The following is a 14,299-nucleotide window of genomic DNA, read 5'->3' on the forward strand; positions in this document are numbered from 1 at the left end:
CTCCTACTACCCAGTTTCACTCCTAGATACTTTCAGAATCTCCGGATGGTCATCTGCTGGAGGTCATTCAGCCCTCGGTGTCAGTGTTGGTTCTATTCCCTAAACATAGTCGCTGGGTTTGCAGATGTCATCAAGTTAGGTGAGATGGGATGAGGGGTTGTGAAGGAAAGGGGGTTGCACATTGATTTGATTTCGAGATCAGTTGAGTGAACGGACAGAAATCTGGCAAGTGAAGTATAATGTGAGATAAATGTAAAGCTATTCACTTTGACAGGAAAATGAAAAGGCACTATTTAAATGGAGAACAACTGCAGAATTCTGATGTGCGGAGAGATTTAGGTGTTCCAGTGCATGACTCGCACCATGTTAGTCTACAGTTCTTGAATGGGATGATTAGGCTCTTGGACAGAACAGTCCTGAGAGACAATGGTGGTTCAAGTCCCAGTCTGACCGTGTTTCTTGTGGGGCTGTGGAATGGATGAACTATGGATGTGCCAGTTGGAGGTGGCTGCAGCTGTTGTTGGTGGGTCAAAGAAACTGCCTGTTGTTCTTTCGGCTGTGCTTTAGCCCCATGCTCCAGATCTTTGGGCACACCCTGTACAAGGCGGGCAGCTAAGTGGGTTAGAGAAGCAGGGACATGGGGAGGTCCATGTATTGGGCTGTGAAGGTGGGTGGGTGGGTCATGTTCCCATCTGTCAGTCTCACTCTCGCTCTCTCTCCCTCCCGAGGGTGCCCTTGGAGAGGGAACAGGTGGTCTCCGGAGAGACAGGTGACCACCACTGGAACTGACGTTCATTATTTCTTTCCTCCAACACAATTTTGATGTAACTCCCTGCCTTGTGTTGTTATTGCACAGCTCCTGGTGGGCTGGATTCGTTGTTACTTGTTTTACTGGTTTAATGGGTGATTCGGTGTTCGCCTTCACAAAAGAAAACTCACTTTCTGAGTTCTTGTCTCAGGATAATGTCCATATTTCTGAGCCAGGAGGCCAGCAGCTCCAGTGAACAGGTTGGTTAAAAAGTGATTGAGCTTGGGTTTTAGTTAATTGAGTGATCTGACAGTAGGATCTCCAAAATAAAAACAGCTTGCTGGTTCCTCCTCCAACACTAAAGAAAACGTTTACGCACCAACATGATGACTCGAGCTTGATATCAATGTGCTTTCTGTTGTTACTGTGTGGTGTCGCCACACTGTCTCGGTTTCCCTTCACTCTGCTCATTCAGCTCTTCTGTGTAGACTCCGGACCTGAACTCCTCAAAGGTCAGATTTGTTAAATATTGAGGCTGTATTGACTCGTACAAAGGTAAACATTGCAGGCAACGCTTGAACAAATCAAATTTTCCCAATCCAATGTTTAATCTGTTAAATTCTGATCTTCCCGGAAACCATCTGCTTTTTGGGAGGTGAGTACAATGCTGTTGTCATTGTGACCAATTGATGCTTTGGGCAATTACATGGTGGATTTTAATTGAAAACAAAATATCCTGAATTAAAGTCTGGTCATAAAATTGTTAACTAATCAACTTAATGGTTTTTTTACAATGATGTCCTTTAGGGAGCGAAATCTGCCATCCTTACCTGGTCTGGCCTACATGTGACTATAGACCAACAGAGATGTGATTGACTTTCAACTGCCCTCTGAAATGGTCTATCAAGTCACTTAATTAGGTCAATTGCGATGAAGTCTCCACAACAAAATGAAACCAAACAGACCATCTGATATGGGCCAAGGCACTGGAAAAAGACGACAGCAGAAACAGTCCTATCGCCCCTGCAAAGCTCCCCTCTCTCTCACCTGGGGGCCAGTGCCGAGATTGGGAGAGCTGTCACTATATTCAATTCTGGTCTCCCTGCTGTACAATAGAGGTTCACAAAAGACTTACAAAGGTGTTGAGTTATAGGGAGAGGCTGAACAGGTTAGGGCTGTTTTCCTTGGAGCATTGGAGGCTGAGGGTTGACCTTCTAGAGGTTTATAAAATCATGAGGGGCAAAGGGTGGATAGGCAATGTACTTTCCCCTGGGGAGGGGTGTCCAGAACTAGAGGGCATTGGTTTAGGGTGAGATTAAAAACTTAAAAGACACCTAAGGGGCAACTTTTTCACACAGAGGGTGGTACGTGTATGGAATGAGCTTCCAGAGGATGTGTTGGAGGCTGGTACAGTTGCAACATTTAAAAGACATCTGGTTGGGGACATGGATAGGAAGCGTTCAGAGAGATATTGACCAAGTGTTGGCAAATGGGGCTAGGTTAGGTTAGGATATCTAATATATATGGACACATTGGACCAAAGGTTCTGTTTACATGCTGTACAGCGCTGACTAGTCAAACAAAAACCAAGCATAGTCATTCTTACAGAGTCACACCTTACAGACAATATCTCAGACACCACCATCACCGTCCTGGGTATGTCCCGTCCCACCGGCAGGACAGACCCAGTAGAGAGGGGGTGTCACAGTGGGGTAGAGTCAGGAGGGAGTTACCCTGAGAGGCCTCAACATTGACTTCGGACCCTGTGAAGTCTCATGTCCTCAGGTTAAGTATGGGCAAGGAAACATCCTGCTGATTATCACATACTGTCCCCCCTCAGTTGATGAATCAATGTCCTCCCCGTTGAACAATACTTGGAGGAAGCACTGAGGGCGGGAAGGATATGGCACGGCTCAGTGGTTAGCACTGCTGCCTCACAGCACCAGGGTCCCAGGTTCGATTCCAGCCTTGGGTGACTGTCTGTGTGGAGTTTGCACATTTCCATCCCCCCCCCCCGTGTCTGCGTGGGTTTCCTCCCAAGGTTCAAAGATGTGTAGGTCAGGTGAATTGGCCATGCTAAATTGCCCATAGTGTTCGGTGCATTAGTCAGAGGGAAATGGGTCTGGGTAGGTTACTCTTCAGAGGGTTAGGTGTGGACTGGTTGGGCCAAATCTAATGTATCTGGGTGGGAGATTTTTAGATTAGAGAATGTGCAAACTCCACACAGACAGTCACCCAAGGCTGGAATCGAACCTGGGACCCTGGCGCTGTGAGGCAGCAGTGCTAACCACTGAGCCACCGTGCCACCCACAAAAATGAAACATTGAACTTTTAATGCAGCAAGCAGGCACCACTGCCCATTACCAAGAGGGGCTCGGCAGCAGCACCACTGATTGAGCTGGTCAGGTCCTAAAGGACATAGTTGCCAGACTGGGTCTGCAGCAAGTGGTGAGGGAACCAACAAATGGGAAAATACCTACCTTACCTCATCGTTACTAATCTGCTGGCTACAGATGTATCTGTCTGTGACAGTTTCAGTAAGAGTGACAACCGCACAGTCCTTGTGGAGATCAAGTGCCACCTTCACATTGAGAATACCCTCCATCGTGTTGTGTGGCACTAATCACCGTGCTAAATGGGACAGACTTCAAACAGGTTTAGCGACTCAAGACTGGGCATTGATGAGGTACTGTGGGCCATCAACAGCAGCAGAATTGTAGTACACAGAAAAAAAAAACGTTAGGAGTAGGGCAGGGGCTTGAGAAAGATTTTAAACTCAGCAAAGATGACAAAATAATAGAAGGAGAAAATGAACTAAGGATAATCTTGCAAGTAGTATCAAGGCAAACAATGTGCTGGACTAGGCCAGAGCGCTCAAAACATTCTTTAGCAGGCAACCCAGCCCATAACTTTGTAATTTGTGTTGGTAAGTGTACAGTGAAAGTTACCCGGAGTAAATTACCGAGGTTGACTACCAGGTTAAAAACAGACAAAAATTTGTTCACCAAATTACACAATGAAATGCAAAGAACAGAATAAAGAACCCCTACAGAACTCAGTCTATCCAAAGTAAACTTAATTATGCTGTTCCAAATACACACAAAATCTCAATAAGCAACCCCCCCCCTTAGAAACCAGTATTAATGAATGGAGCAGATGCTTACAGGATGTGGGGGGGGGTGCAGGGGGGAAGAGAGAGAGAGAGAGAGAGAGAGAGCACTGTTGAACTCTCAACTAGTTCTGGACTGAACTAAACCATTCAGCTTGAGAGCTGATCACACCGCTTTCATTATACAGGTCACTTCCACAACATGACCACTTTGGCCTGAAGTCTCATCTGTTTACATATAAACAAAAAGGCCTCTCAATACCTTTTAATCTCTGTACCAAACCAGACTGATCGGCACTGAGAGTGGTTTATTACCCCTCTGAAGAAAACCAAGGACATAGTCTCCTTGAGAAAAGGAACAGCTTTGTGACAACAAGAAGAGTTTCTTTGAAGTAATTGCAAAGGAAGAGAGAAACCCAAGTTGACACAAATCTCTTAGAGACTGAGGCTGGGGAAATAACAATGGGGACCCAGAAAATGGCAGAGGAGCTGAAGAAATACTTTACATCAGTCTGCACAGTGAGAGGGGAGGCAATGGCCTCGTGGTATTATCACCAGACAATGAATACAGAAACTCAGCTAATGTCCTGAGGAGCTGGACTTCAAATCCACGGCAGATGGTGGAATTTGAATTTAACCAAGCAAAATTTGGAATTAAGTATCCCCTGATGAATGTGAAATTATTGCCAATTGTTGGGAAACTCCATCTGGTTCACTAATGTTCTACAAGGGAAGGAAACTGCCATCCTTACCTGGTCTGCCTTACATGTGACTCCAGACCCATAGCAATGTAGCTCCTAACTGACCACAGAAATGACCTTAGTGAGCTATTTAATTCAAGGGCAGTTGGGAAAAGGCAATAAATGCTGGTCAGCCAACGATGCTCCTGTCCTATGAATAAACAAAAAGAAAACATAATACCATCAAAAATACATATTCAAGGGGTAAACATGGGAGAGTAAATAGATACAATAACTATCATTAAAGAGAAAGGTGCTCAGGAAAATAATGGGACTAAGATCCCCTGGACCTGATGTGCTGTATGCTCAGATATTAAAGGAAATAGCTGCACAGAAAGTGGCAGTCATCTTCCAGGAAGCCTTAGATTTTGAAAAAAAAATTGTCAATGTAACACCTACTATTTAAAACAGAACAGGTAACTGGAGGCCAGTGAACATAATGTTTGACATTGGGAAAATGTTCGAGTCTGTTATAAAGAATGTAACAAAACTACAGACTCTGAGCAAGTAGGGTCAGCGTGGGTTCACAAAGGGGAAATCACACCTGACAGATTTACTATAATTCTTTGAGGAGGTAACAAGCCGGATAGATGAAGGGGGAACAGTGGGTGTAATAGATTTGAGATTTTCAGAAGGTGTTCGATAAGGTGCCACACATTAGGCAACTAAATAAGAGCCCATGGTGTTGGGGACAGTACATTAACATGGATAGAGGATTGGCTAACTGATAGAAAACAGAGGGTTGGGATAAGGGGGGCATTTTCAGAATGACAATCTGTAACTAGGGGAGAGCCGCAGGGATCAGTGCTGGGGCCACAATGATTTACAATAAATCATTAATGACTGGGATGAGGGAAGTGAATGTACTGTAGTCAAGTGTGTGGATGACACAAAGATAGATGAGAAGGGACCTGGTGAGGATGATAGAGTCTGCAGAGACACATTAAATAAGAAGGCAAAAAACTTGGTAGATGGCATATGACCTGGGGAAACGTGGAGTTCTACATTGCACTATAATCAATCAACTTCGAAAAGGTGATAAAAGCCAAGGGAAGGATTATCTTCCATATTTCCTGAGGCACATGGCATCCCATGTTCACTTCCTGGAAGTGATGTCAGTCCTGGTTTGATTCATAAAATGTTTTTTTTAAAAAACACTTGACAAAACCATTCTCTGGTGAAACTCTTCCAACATGAGATGGAACCCAGCTCTGTCCCCACAAGTGTTTATCTGACTTTTTTTCCTGATAGTTATTACACCTTGTGAGGGCTATGTATTTTAATTTTGTTTTGTTTATGAAAAATATGTTTTAAAAGCCAGTAGCGTCCTTCCCATTGCAGAAGGCATTGTGTAAAACACCATTTGAACATTGCTGTTTGAGCTTCAGGTGATGTGGAGCCAAGGGGGTGGATAGATGCGGCATTTGTTAGCAGCAAGTAGCTGACTAGTCTGCAGACAAATGACTGGTCTACAGACGTGTGCCTGGTCTATGGACTAGTGTTCAGTTATCAATAACAAAAGCTTTTTGCCTGCCAACAATCGTTATTGTTTCTCCAGTAACTGAAAAGCTTAGAGTTGGAAACAAGATAGAGAGAGAAGTGTTCAGTTCTTCTCTAGATCAGGGTTAGTCTAAGCCTGAAGAAAGCCATTTTATTTTTCCTGCAAACATTTTTGTAAGCTGTGACAAACCAGAGACTCTTTTTGTGAGTGAACCAGCCACTTTGGGTCTCATACCAAGGAAGCATCCAGAGAAAGATAACTGAAGTGAAGTACTGGCCAACAGAAGAGCCTTAAAGATCATCTTAACATCAGAACCTGGGAACAATGCCAAATGAACTGTCTTTCCAGTTTGTAAAATAATCTACAAGTTATTTTACTCTGTCCATTTCTGCCTGTGTATGTGTATTTGGGAGGTATACGGTGGGTGTTATAAGGGGATTAGTGTTTTCATTAATACTGTGAAATAATGATTTATAACTTGACCTATAGCTAGAATCTAATTACTAGTAATAAATCCAGAATCTTATTGCATGATCCATGCTTTCTATCAAAGTGGATCTTGAAAGCAGGGAAACTGGGAATTTTGTGTGCTTTTAAAAATCTTTAGCTTTGTGACAATTCTGGGCGCAGTGGGCTCAGTTTCCAGCGTGCTGCCCTATGTATTCACAACAACCTACTTTTCCTTGATAGACCCCTCACTGACCTTTTCTTTATTAATTTGTAATTATGTTTGGTTCACAGCCGTGAGTCGTGTGCTAAGACACGAAGGTGACCTTTGAGCTGTGAATAGCAAAGAACAAACAGAACAAAGATCATTACAGCACAAGAACAGGCCCTTCAGCCCTCCAAGCCTGTGCCCATTCAGATCCTCTACCTAAACCTGTTGCCTATTTTCTAAGGATGTGAATCCCTCTGCTCCCTGCCCATTCTTGCATCTGTCTAGATCTTAAATGACACTATCATGCCCACCTCTACCACTTCCACTGGCAATGTGTTCCAAGCATCCACCACCCTCTGCCTAACGATCTTTCTACGTTTCCCCTCCCACTCTGAACTGGTGACCCCCTCGTAATTGAGTCCCCCACTTTGGGCAAAAGCTTCTCACTATACACCATGTCTATACCTCTCACGATTTTGTAGACCACAATCAGGTCCCCCCTCTCAGTCTCCAACTTTCTAAAGAAAATAATCCTAATCTACACAACCTGGGCGGCACGGTGGCACAGTGGTTAGCACTGCTGCCTCACAGCGCCGGAGATCCGGGTTCAATTCCCGCCTCAGGCGACTGACTGTGTGGAGTTTGCACGTTCTCCCCGTGTCTGTGTGGGTTTCCTCCCACATTCCAAAGATGTGCAGGTCAGGTGAATTGACCATGCTAAATTGCCCGTAGTGTTAGGTAAGGGGTAGATCTAGATGTAGATGTAGGGGTATGGGTGGGTTACGCTTCGGCGGGGCGGTGTGGACTTGTTGGGCCGAAGGGCCTGTTTCCACACTGTAAGTAATCTAATCTAACCTCTCTTCATAGCAGTTTGTATTTTTTTTTAAATAAAAGAGAACAAGCAAATTGATATTTCTTATGAGGCCAGGCCTGAAAGTTAATTGCAGGTTGATTCTTGTTTAAAAAGTACTCTGTAGACATTTCAACTCGAGAAAGGGCAATTGCTGAAAGTGAACTGGGGCCTCCTAATGAGACAGCCAGTCGAACAAAGAGAATCATGCAGTCACAGTGTCATAGACATGTACGGCACAGAAACAGACCCTTCAGTCCAACTCGTCCATGCCAACCAGATATCCTAAATGAATCTAGTTCCATTTACCAGCACTTGACCCATATCCCTCTGAACCCTTCCTATTCATATACCCATCCAGCTGCCTTTTAAACGCTGTAATTGTACTAGCCTCCACCATTTCTTCTGGCAGCTCAGTCCAGGCACACACCACCCTCTCTGTTGCCCCTTAGATTAGAGTTTGAACTGGTTTTTGATCTGTATTTAGGTCAGAAGGATTTTGGCTACCAAAGCTACAGGGTGGAGGTTTGCTTGCTCCCTGGTTGTTGACTTATTATCAATTCAAAGAATAGACTGTCAGTTGTAAGAATTAAATGAATATTCCTGAGAGTTTACGAGAAGCTATCTGTATTCATTGGTGGCTTCAGGAGCCAGGTAAAATACAATCCCACGTGCCTGTGAGATTACAGATTGTATTCCTGATGAAGGGCTTTTGCCCGAAACGTCGATTTCGCTGCTCGTTGGATGCTGCCTGAACTGCTGTGCTCTTCCAGCACCACTAATCCAGAATTTGGTTTCCAGCATCTGCAGTTATTGTTTTTATCTTGCTTCAGTGAACTGTCCAGTTACAGCTCACTGATGTTTTTCCTTTGGAATTTATCCTTTCTTTTTGTCTATTTGCCTGTCTGACTGTGTGAGAGTGGAGAGCGGTGTCGGAGTCAAAGATTGGGGTTTAAATCAGACATTAATTAGATTAGCATGTGATTTAACTTTGCTCTGCAAAAGTACTGCATTATTCATAAATTGTTAAATCTTTTGTTTAAACTATAAACCTGGAGTCTGGTATCTATTGTTCACAAAATCTGGTACTAGTTAGTCAAAAGATCTGGTCAGGAACCATTGAGGTCAATTTTGAAGTTCACGAATGTTTGAATTTTGCCATGTTAGCAAATACAGACGTAGAGAAGTTGCTTTGGCTCTGCTGACTTGTCTCTGTATCATAGCAACTTACACTTTCAGACATTGCATCTTAGACTCTCACGACTCCATGATTAAATAATACATTCACTTCCTCCTCACTTTTCTAATTCTTTGCTAATATGTGTCCCCCTGGTTAGTAACTGTCCCACTGTTGGAAACCATTGAATCACTTGTGTGCTTCCTCCACTATTTGGTCCACAGAACTAAGTGATCCCACAAGCAATGGGTCAGATCTAAGCTCCGCAGTCCTGCCACATCCACCTGTGAATGGTGGTGGACAATGACACAACGTTGGTTAGGCCACTGTTGGAATATTGTGTGCGATTCTGGTCTCCTTCCTATCGGAAAGATGGTGTGAAACTTGAAAGGGTTCAGAAAAGATTTACAAGGATGTTGCCAAGGTTGGAGGATTTGAGCTGTAGGGAGAGGCTGAACAGGCTGGGGCTGTTTACCCTGGAGCGTCGGAGGCTGAGGGGTGACCTTATAGAGGTTTATAAAATCATGAGGGGCATGGATAGGGTAAATAGACAAAGTCTTTTCACTGGGGTCAGAGAGTCCAGAACTAGAGGGCAAAGGTTTAGGGTGGGAGGAGAAAATTATAAAAAAGTCCTAAGAGGTGAGGAAGTGGTGGAAGCTGGTATAATTACAACATTTAAAAGGCACCTGGATGGGTATATGAATAGGAAGGGTTTGGAGGGATATGGGCCGGGTACTGGCAGATGGGACTAGATTGGGTTGGGATATCTGGTCGGCATGGAATGAGTTGGACTGAAGGGTCTGCTTCTGTGCTCTACATCTCTATGATTCTATAACTCACTGGAGAAGGGGACTCCACAAATATCCCCAAGTTGCTGATTGATTCTGTGTCCACAGAGCTGCCCCTTGGTGGAAGCTGATGTTTATTTTTCTGTGAACTGCGTGGATAACACGGAGTTAATGACCTCAGTAGTGTGTTCCGTCAATGATTGATAGACTTGTCCTATTTAAATCTTCTTGCTGTAAGTTCTCTGGAGATGTGACAATCCAACATCAGCAGAGTTTAGGAGAAAATGACTGGAATTCCTACCTTTATTCCCCTCTACGCTTTCCTGGTCTCCTCTGTGACACTCCTGTCTACCTTGGAGGGCAAGGAAAGGTAAGTGCATGCGTGTAGCAACTGGAATCAGAATTCTCAAACCCCCTTGCGTTAGCAGATTTTAAACCGGACAGTAAAAGAAAGACAAACTTGCATTTGCATAGCACCCATCACAGCATCCTGAAGTGCCATAAAGCCAATGAAATATTTTTGGATGTAGTTTTTTTTGGAAACTCGGCATTCCAGCTGTCAAGCCAAATAAGAATATTGAATATTGGCCAGGTCAAGATGGAGCGTTCCACTGCTATTCCTCAACATATCCCTCATTGTGGAGCCTTGACCAACTATCCAGGCAGGATCTTGGTTTAAAGTTTCTCTGGAAATCGATATCCCTGACAGAGCAGCTCTCCCTCAGTGCCTCTGGGAAGGTTGCATTGGGAATGCTGCATTGGAAAAGTTGGCCCCTAGCGTGTGCGCTCAGGTCTCCAAGATGAGAATTCTGCCTCTTGAGGGGCGCTGGGAGATAGCAGGAGGACAATCAGGTTCACTCAGAGATTGACACAGGTCTCATGCTGGGAATGACGGTGTCCCGATCAGCAACTGATCGCTATCCTGTGGCCCCCTGCTCCCCTCCCTCACTCATTCCTGATTCCAAAACTGTGGAATCAATTCCAGAGACCCCTACAATGATGACATTTATAAACATACACTTGAGCGCAATGAAAGGGAGACTCATGAAAGTCCCAGAGAACCACTCTCCCATTCGAGAGAGAGAGACAACCATCAGTGGGTTTAACCTGAGGGTCACCATGCTCCAGGCAAGAGGAGAGGTTGAGAAGGAAATCCCATCATGGTAACCTCAGCCCGTACAGGAATTGAACCCACGCTGTTGGCATTACTCTGTATCACAAACCAGCTTTCCAGAGCTCAGTACCGGGATTGAGCTGAAGGGGTTTAATTATGTTGACACCAATCCTGAGCAACGGGAGATCACCAAACCTGTGCCAGATTCAGCCAGGCTACGTTTTTGCCACAAACAAAAGCAGACATCCAGCTGCTCCCGAAACCTCCCATCCTCCTAAATACCCTGACCTATTTAAACACCTACTTAATTTCTCCGTCTTTATACACCATCACCAGCAGGTTTTAAAATCATTCGTGGAACATACATGTCAGTCACTGGCCAGCATTTATTCCCCATCCCTAGTTGCCCCTTGTGAAGGTGGGGGTGAGCTGCCTTCTTGACCCGCTGCAGTCCATGTGCTATAGGGTGACCCACAATGTCCTGAGGGAGGGAATTCCAGGATTCTGACCCAGCGACACTGAAGGAACAGCGATATATTTCCAAGTCAGGATGGTGAGGGACTTGGAGGGGAACTTGCAGGGGGTGGTGTTCCCATGTACCTGCTGCCCTTGTCCTTCTAGATGGAAGTGGTCATGGGTTTGGAAGGTGCTGCCTGAGGATCTTTGGTGAATTTCTGCAGCACATCTTGTAGAGAGTACACACTGCTGCTACTGAGCGTCGGTGGGGGAGGGAGGGGATGTTTGTGGATGTGGTGCCAATCAAGCGACTACTCTGTCCTGGATGGTGTCGAGTTTCTTGAGTGTTGTTGGAGCTGCCCCCATCCAGGGCAAGTGGGGAGTATTCCATCACACTCCTGACTTGTGTCTTGGAGATGGTGGGACAGGCTTTGGGGAGTCAGGAGGGGAGTTACTCGCTGCAGTATTCCTAACCTCTGACCTGCTCTCGTAGCTGCTGAGTTTATGTGGTAAGTGCAGCTGAGTTTCTGATCAAGGTTAAGCACCAGTTTGTTGATTCTAAGGGATTCAATGATAGAAGCACAATCTAATGTCAAGGGCTATTGGTTGCATTGTCTCTTACTGGGGATGGTCATAAGCTTGGCATGAATGCGACTTGCCACCTGTCAGCCCAAGCCTGGATATTGTCCAGATCTTGTTCATTTGAACACGGATTGCTTCAGTATCTGAGGGGTTGTGAATGATGCTGAACATTGTACAATCACCGATGAACATTCCCATATCTGACCTTGTGATGGAGGGAAGGTCATTGCTGAAGCAGCTGAAGATGGTTGGGTCTAGGACACTCCCCTGAGGGACTCCTGCAGAGCTGTCCTGGAGCTGAGATGACTGACCCTCCAACAACCACAACCACTTTCCTCTGTGTCAGGGATGGCTCCAACCAGCAGAGAGTTTGTCCCCGATACCCATTGGTTCCAGTTTTGCCAGGGCTCCTTGATGCCACACTTGGACGAATACAGCCTTGATACCAAGGGCTGTCCCTCTCCCCTCCCCTCTGGAATTCAGCTCTCTTGTCCATGTTTGACCCAAGGCTGTAATGAGGTCAGGAGCAGAGTGACCCTGGGGGATCCCAAACTGGGCGTCACTGAGCAGGTTATTGCTGAGCAGGTGCTGCTTGATAGCTCTGTTACTGACCCCTTCCATCACGTTATTGAGGATCGAGAGTAGACTGATGGGGTTGGATTTGTCCTGCTTTTTATGTACAGGACATACCTGGGCAATTTTTCACATTGTCGGGTAGATGCCAGGGTTGTAACTGGACTGGAACAGCTTGGCTAGGGGAGCACAAGCCTTCAGTACTATTGCCAGAATGTTCTCAGGGCCTGTAGCCATTTGCAATGTCCAGTGTCTCCAACAATTTCTTGCTATCACGTGGAGCGAATTGAATTGGTTGCAGACTGGTTTCTGTGATGCTGGGGACCACTGGAGGAGGTGCTGCAATATGGTAAAAAATACCCCCGTTCCTTCCAACCTAGTTCTGCCTTTGAATAGCATCATACCCTCTGCATAACCCCCTTAAATACCGTCACTACTTTAAAAACTTCCTGTCCTTCCCCAGATAAATATCCTCCACATTCTCATGTTTACATCAACACTTACCCTGATAGACAGAAACAAAGGTTTTTACAGTTACAGGAGGAGGCCATTCAGCCCAGCTCCTGAAAGCCCCACTCTCCACCCCAACCACATAGCCCCCAGTTAGCCCCACTCTCCACCCCTAACCCCATAGTCCCCTCAGTCATCACCACTATCCACCCCTAACCACACAGCCCCCAGTATCCACCCCTAACCACATATGCCCCCACTCTCCAAGGCCCCACTATCCACCCCTAACCACATATGCCCCCACTCTCCACCCCAACCCAATAATCCCCAGTTAGCCCCACTCTCCACCCCGAAACCCATAGTCCCCAGTTATCCCCACTCTCCACCCCAACCCCATACTCCCCAGTTAGCCCCACTCTCCAGCCCTAATCCCATAGTCCCCAGTTAGCCCCACTCACCACCCCGAACCCCATAGTCACCAGTTAGTGCCAATTTCTATCCCTAACCCCATACTCCCGAGTTAGCTCCAATCTCCACCCCTAGCCCTGTAGCCCCCAGTTAGCCCCAATCTCCACACCTAACCCCATATCCCCCAGTTAGCCCCACTCTCCACCCATAGCCCCATAGTCCCCAGTTAGCCCCAATCTCCACCTGCAACCCCATACTCCCCAGTTAGGCCCACACTCTACCCATAACCCCATACTCCCCAGTTAGGCCCACACTCTACCCCTAACCCCATACTCCCCAGTTAGCCCCACTCTCCACCCCTAACCCCATACTCTCCAGTTAGTCCCACTCTCCACCCCTAACCCAATACTCCCCAGTTAGCCCCACTCTCCACCCCTAACCCCATAGCCCCCAGTTAGCCCCACTCTCCATCCCTAACCCCATTGTCCCGCGAGTTAGCACCACTCTCCACCCCTAACCCCATAGCCCACAGATGGCCCCGCTATCCACCCCTAACCCCATCTGCCACCAGTTGGACCCAATTTCCACCCCATACCCTATAGTCCCCAGTTAGCCCCACACTCCACCCCTAACCCCATAGTCCCCAGTTAGACCCACTTTCCACCCCTAACCCCATAGCCCCCCCCCCAGTTAGCCCCACTCTCCACCCCTAAACCAATATCCCCCCAGTGAGCCCCACTCTCCACCCCTAACCCCATAGTCCCCACTTAGCTGCACTCTCTACCCCCATCCCAATGGTCCCCAGTTAGTCCCACTCTCCACCCTGAACCCCATATCCTCCCAGTTAGCCCCACACTCTACCCCTAACTCCATAGCCCCCAGTTAGCCTAACTCACCAACCCTAACCCCATAGCCCCCCACTTAGTCCCACGCTCCACCCCTAACCGCATTGTCCCCAGTTAGCCCCACTCTCCACCATAACCCCATATTGCCCAGTTAGCCCCACTCTCCACCCTAACCCCATATCCCCCATTTAGCCCCAATCTTCACCCCTAACCCCATAGTCCCAGTTAGCCCCACTCTCCACCCCTAACCCAATACTCCCCAGTTAGCCCCACTCTCCATCTCTAACCCCAGTGTCCCCC

At 46.5% G+C, this 14,299-nt stretch overlaps 1 protein-coding gene across 1 annotated transcript in view; it reads left to right on the forward strand.

The window, feature by feature from the left end:
• The first annotated feature begins 9,810 nt into the window (after nt 1-9,810).
• The window catches only part of c9 (complement component 9), a 51,930-nt gene continuing 47,441 nt past the window's right edge, over nt 9,811-14,299 (forward strand). The window contains 1 exon segment of the mRNA XM_072593069.1: nt 9,811-9,941. Coding sequence (XP_072449170.1) covers nt 9,856-9,941 — 86 coding nt within the window. The 5' untranslated portion in view covers nt 9,811-9,855.

This window comes from Chiloscyllium punctatum, chromosome 2, assembly GCF_047496795.1.
Source record: "Chiloscyllium punctatum isolate Juve2018m chromosome 2, sChiPun1.3, whole genome shotgun sequence".
NCBI classification, from domain to species: domain Eukaryota; kingdom Metazoa; phylum Chordata; class Chondrichthyes; order Orectolobiformes; family Hemiscylliidae; genus Chiloscyllium; species Chiloscyllium punctatum.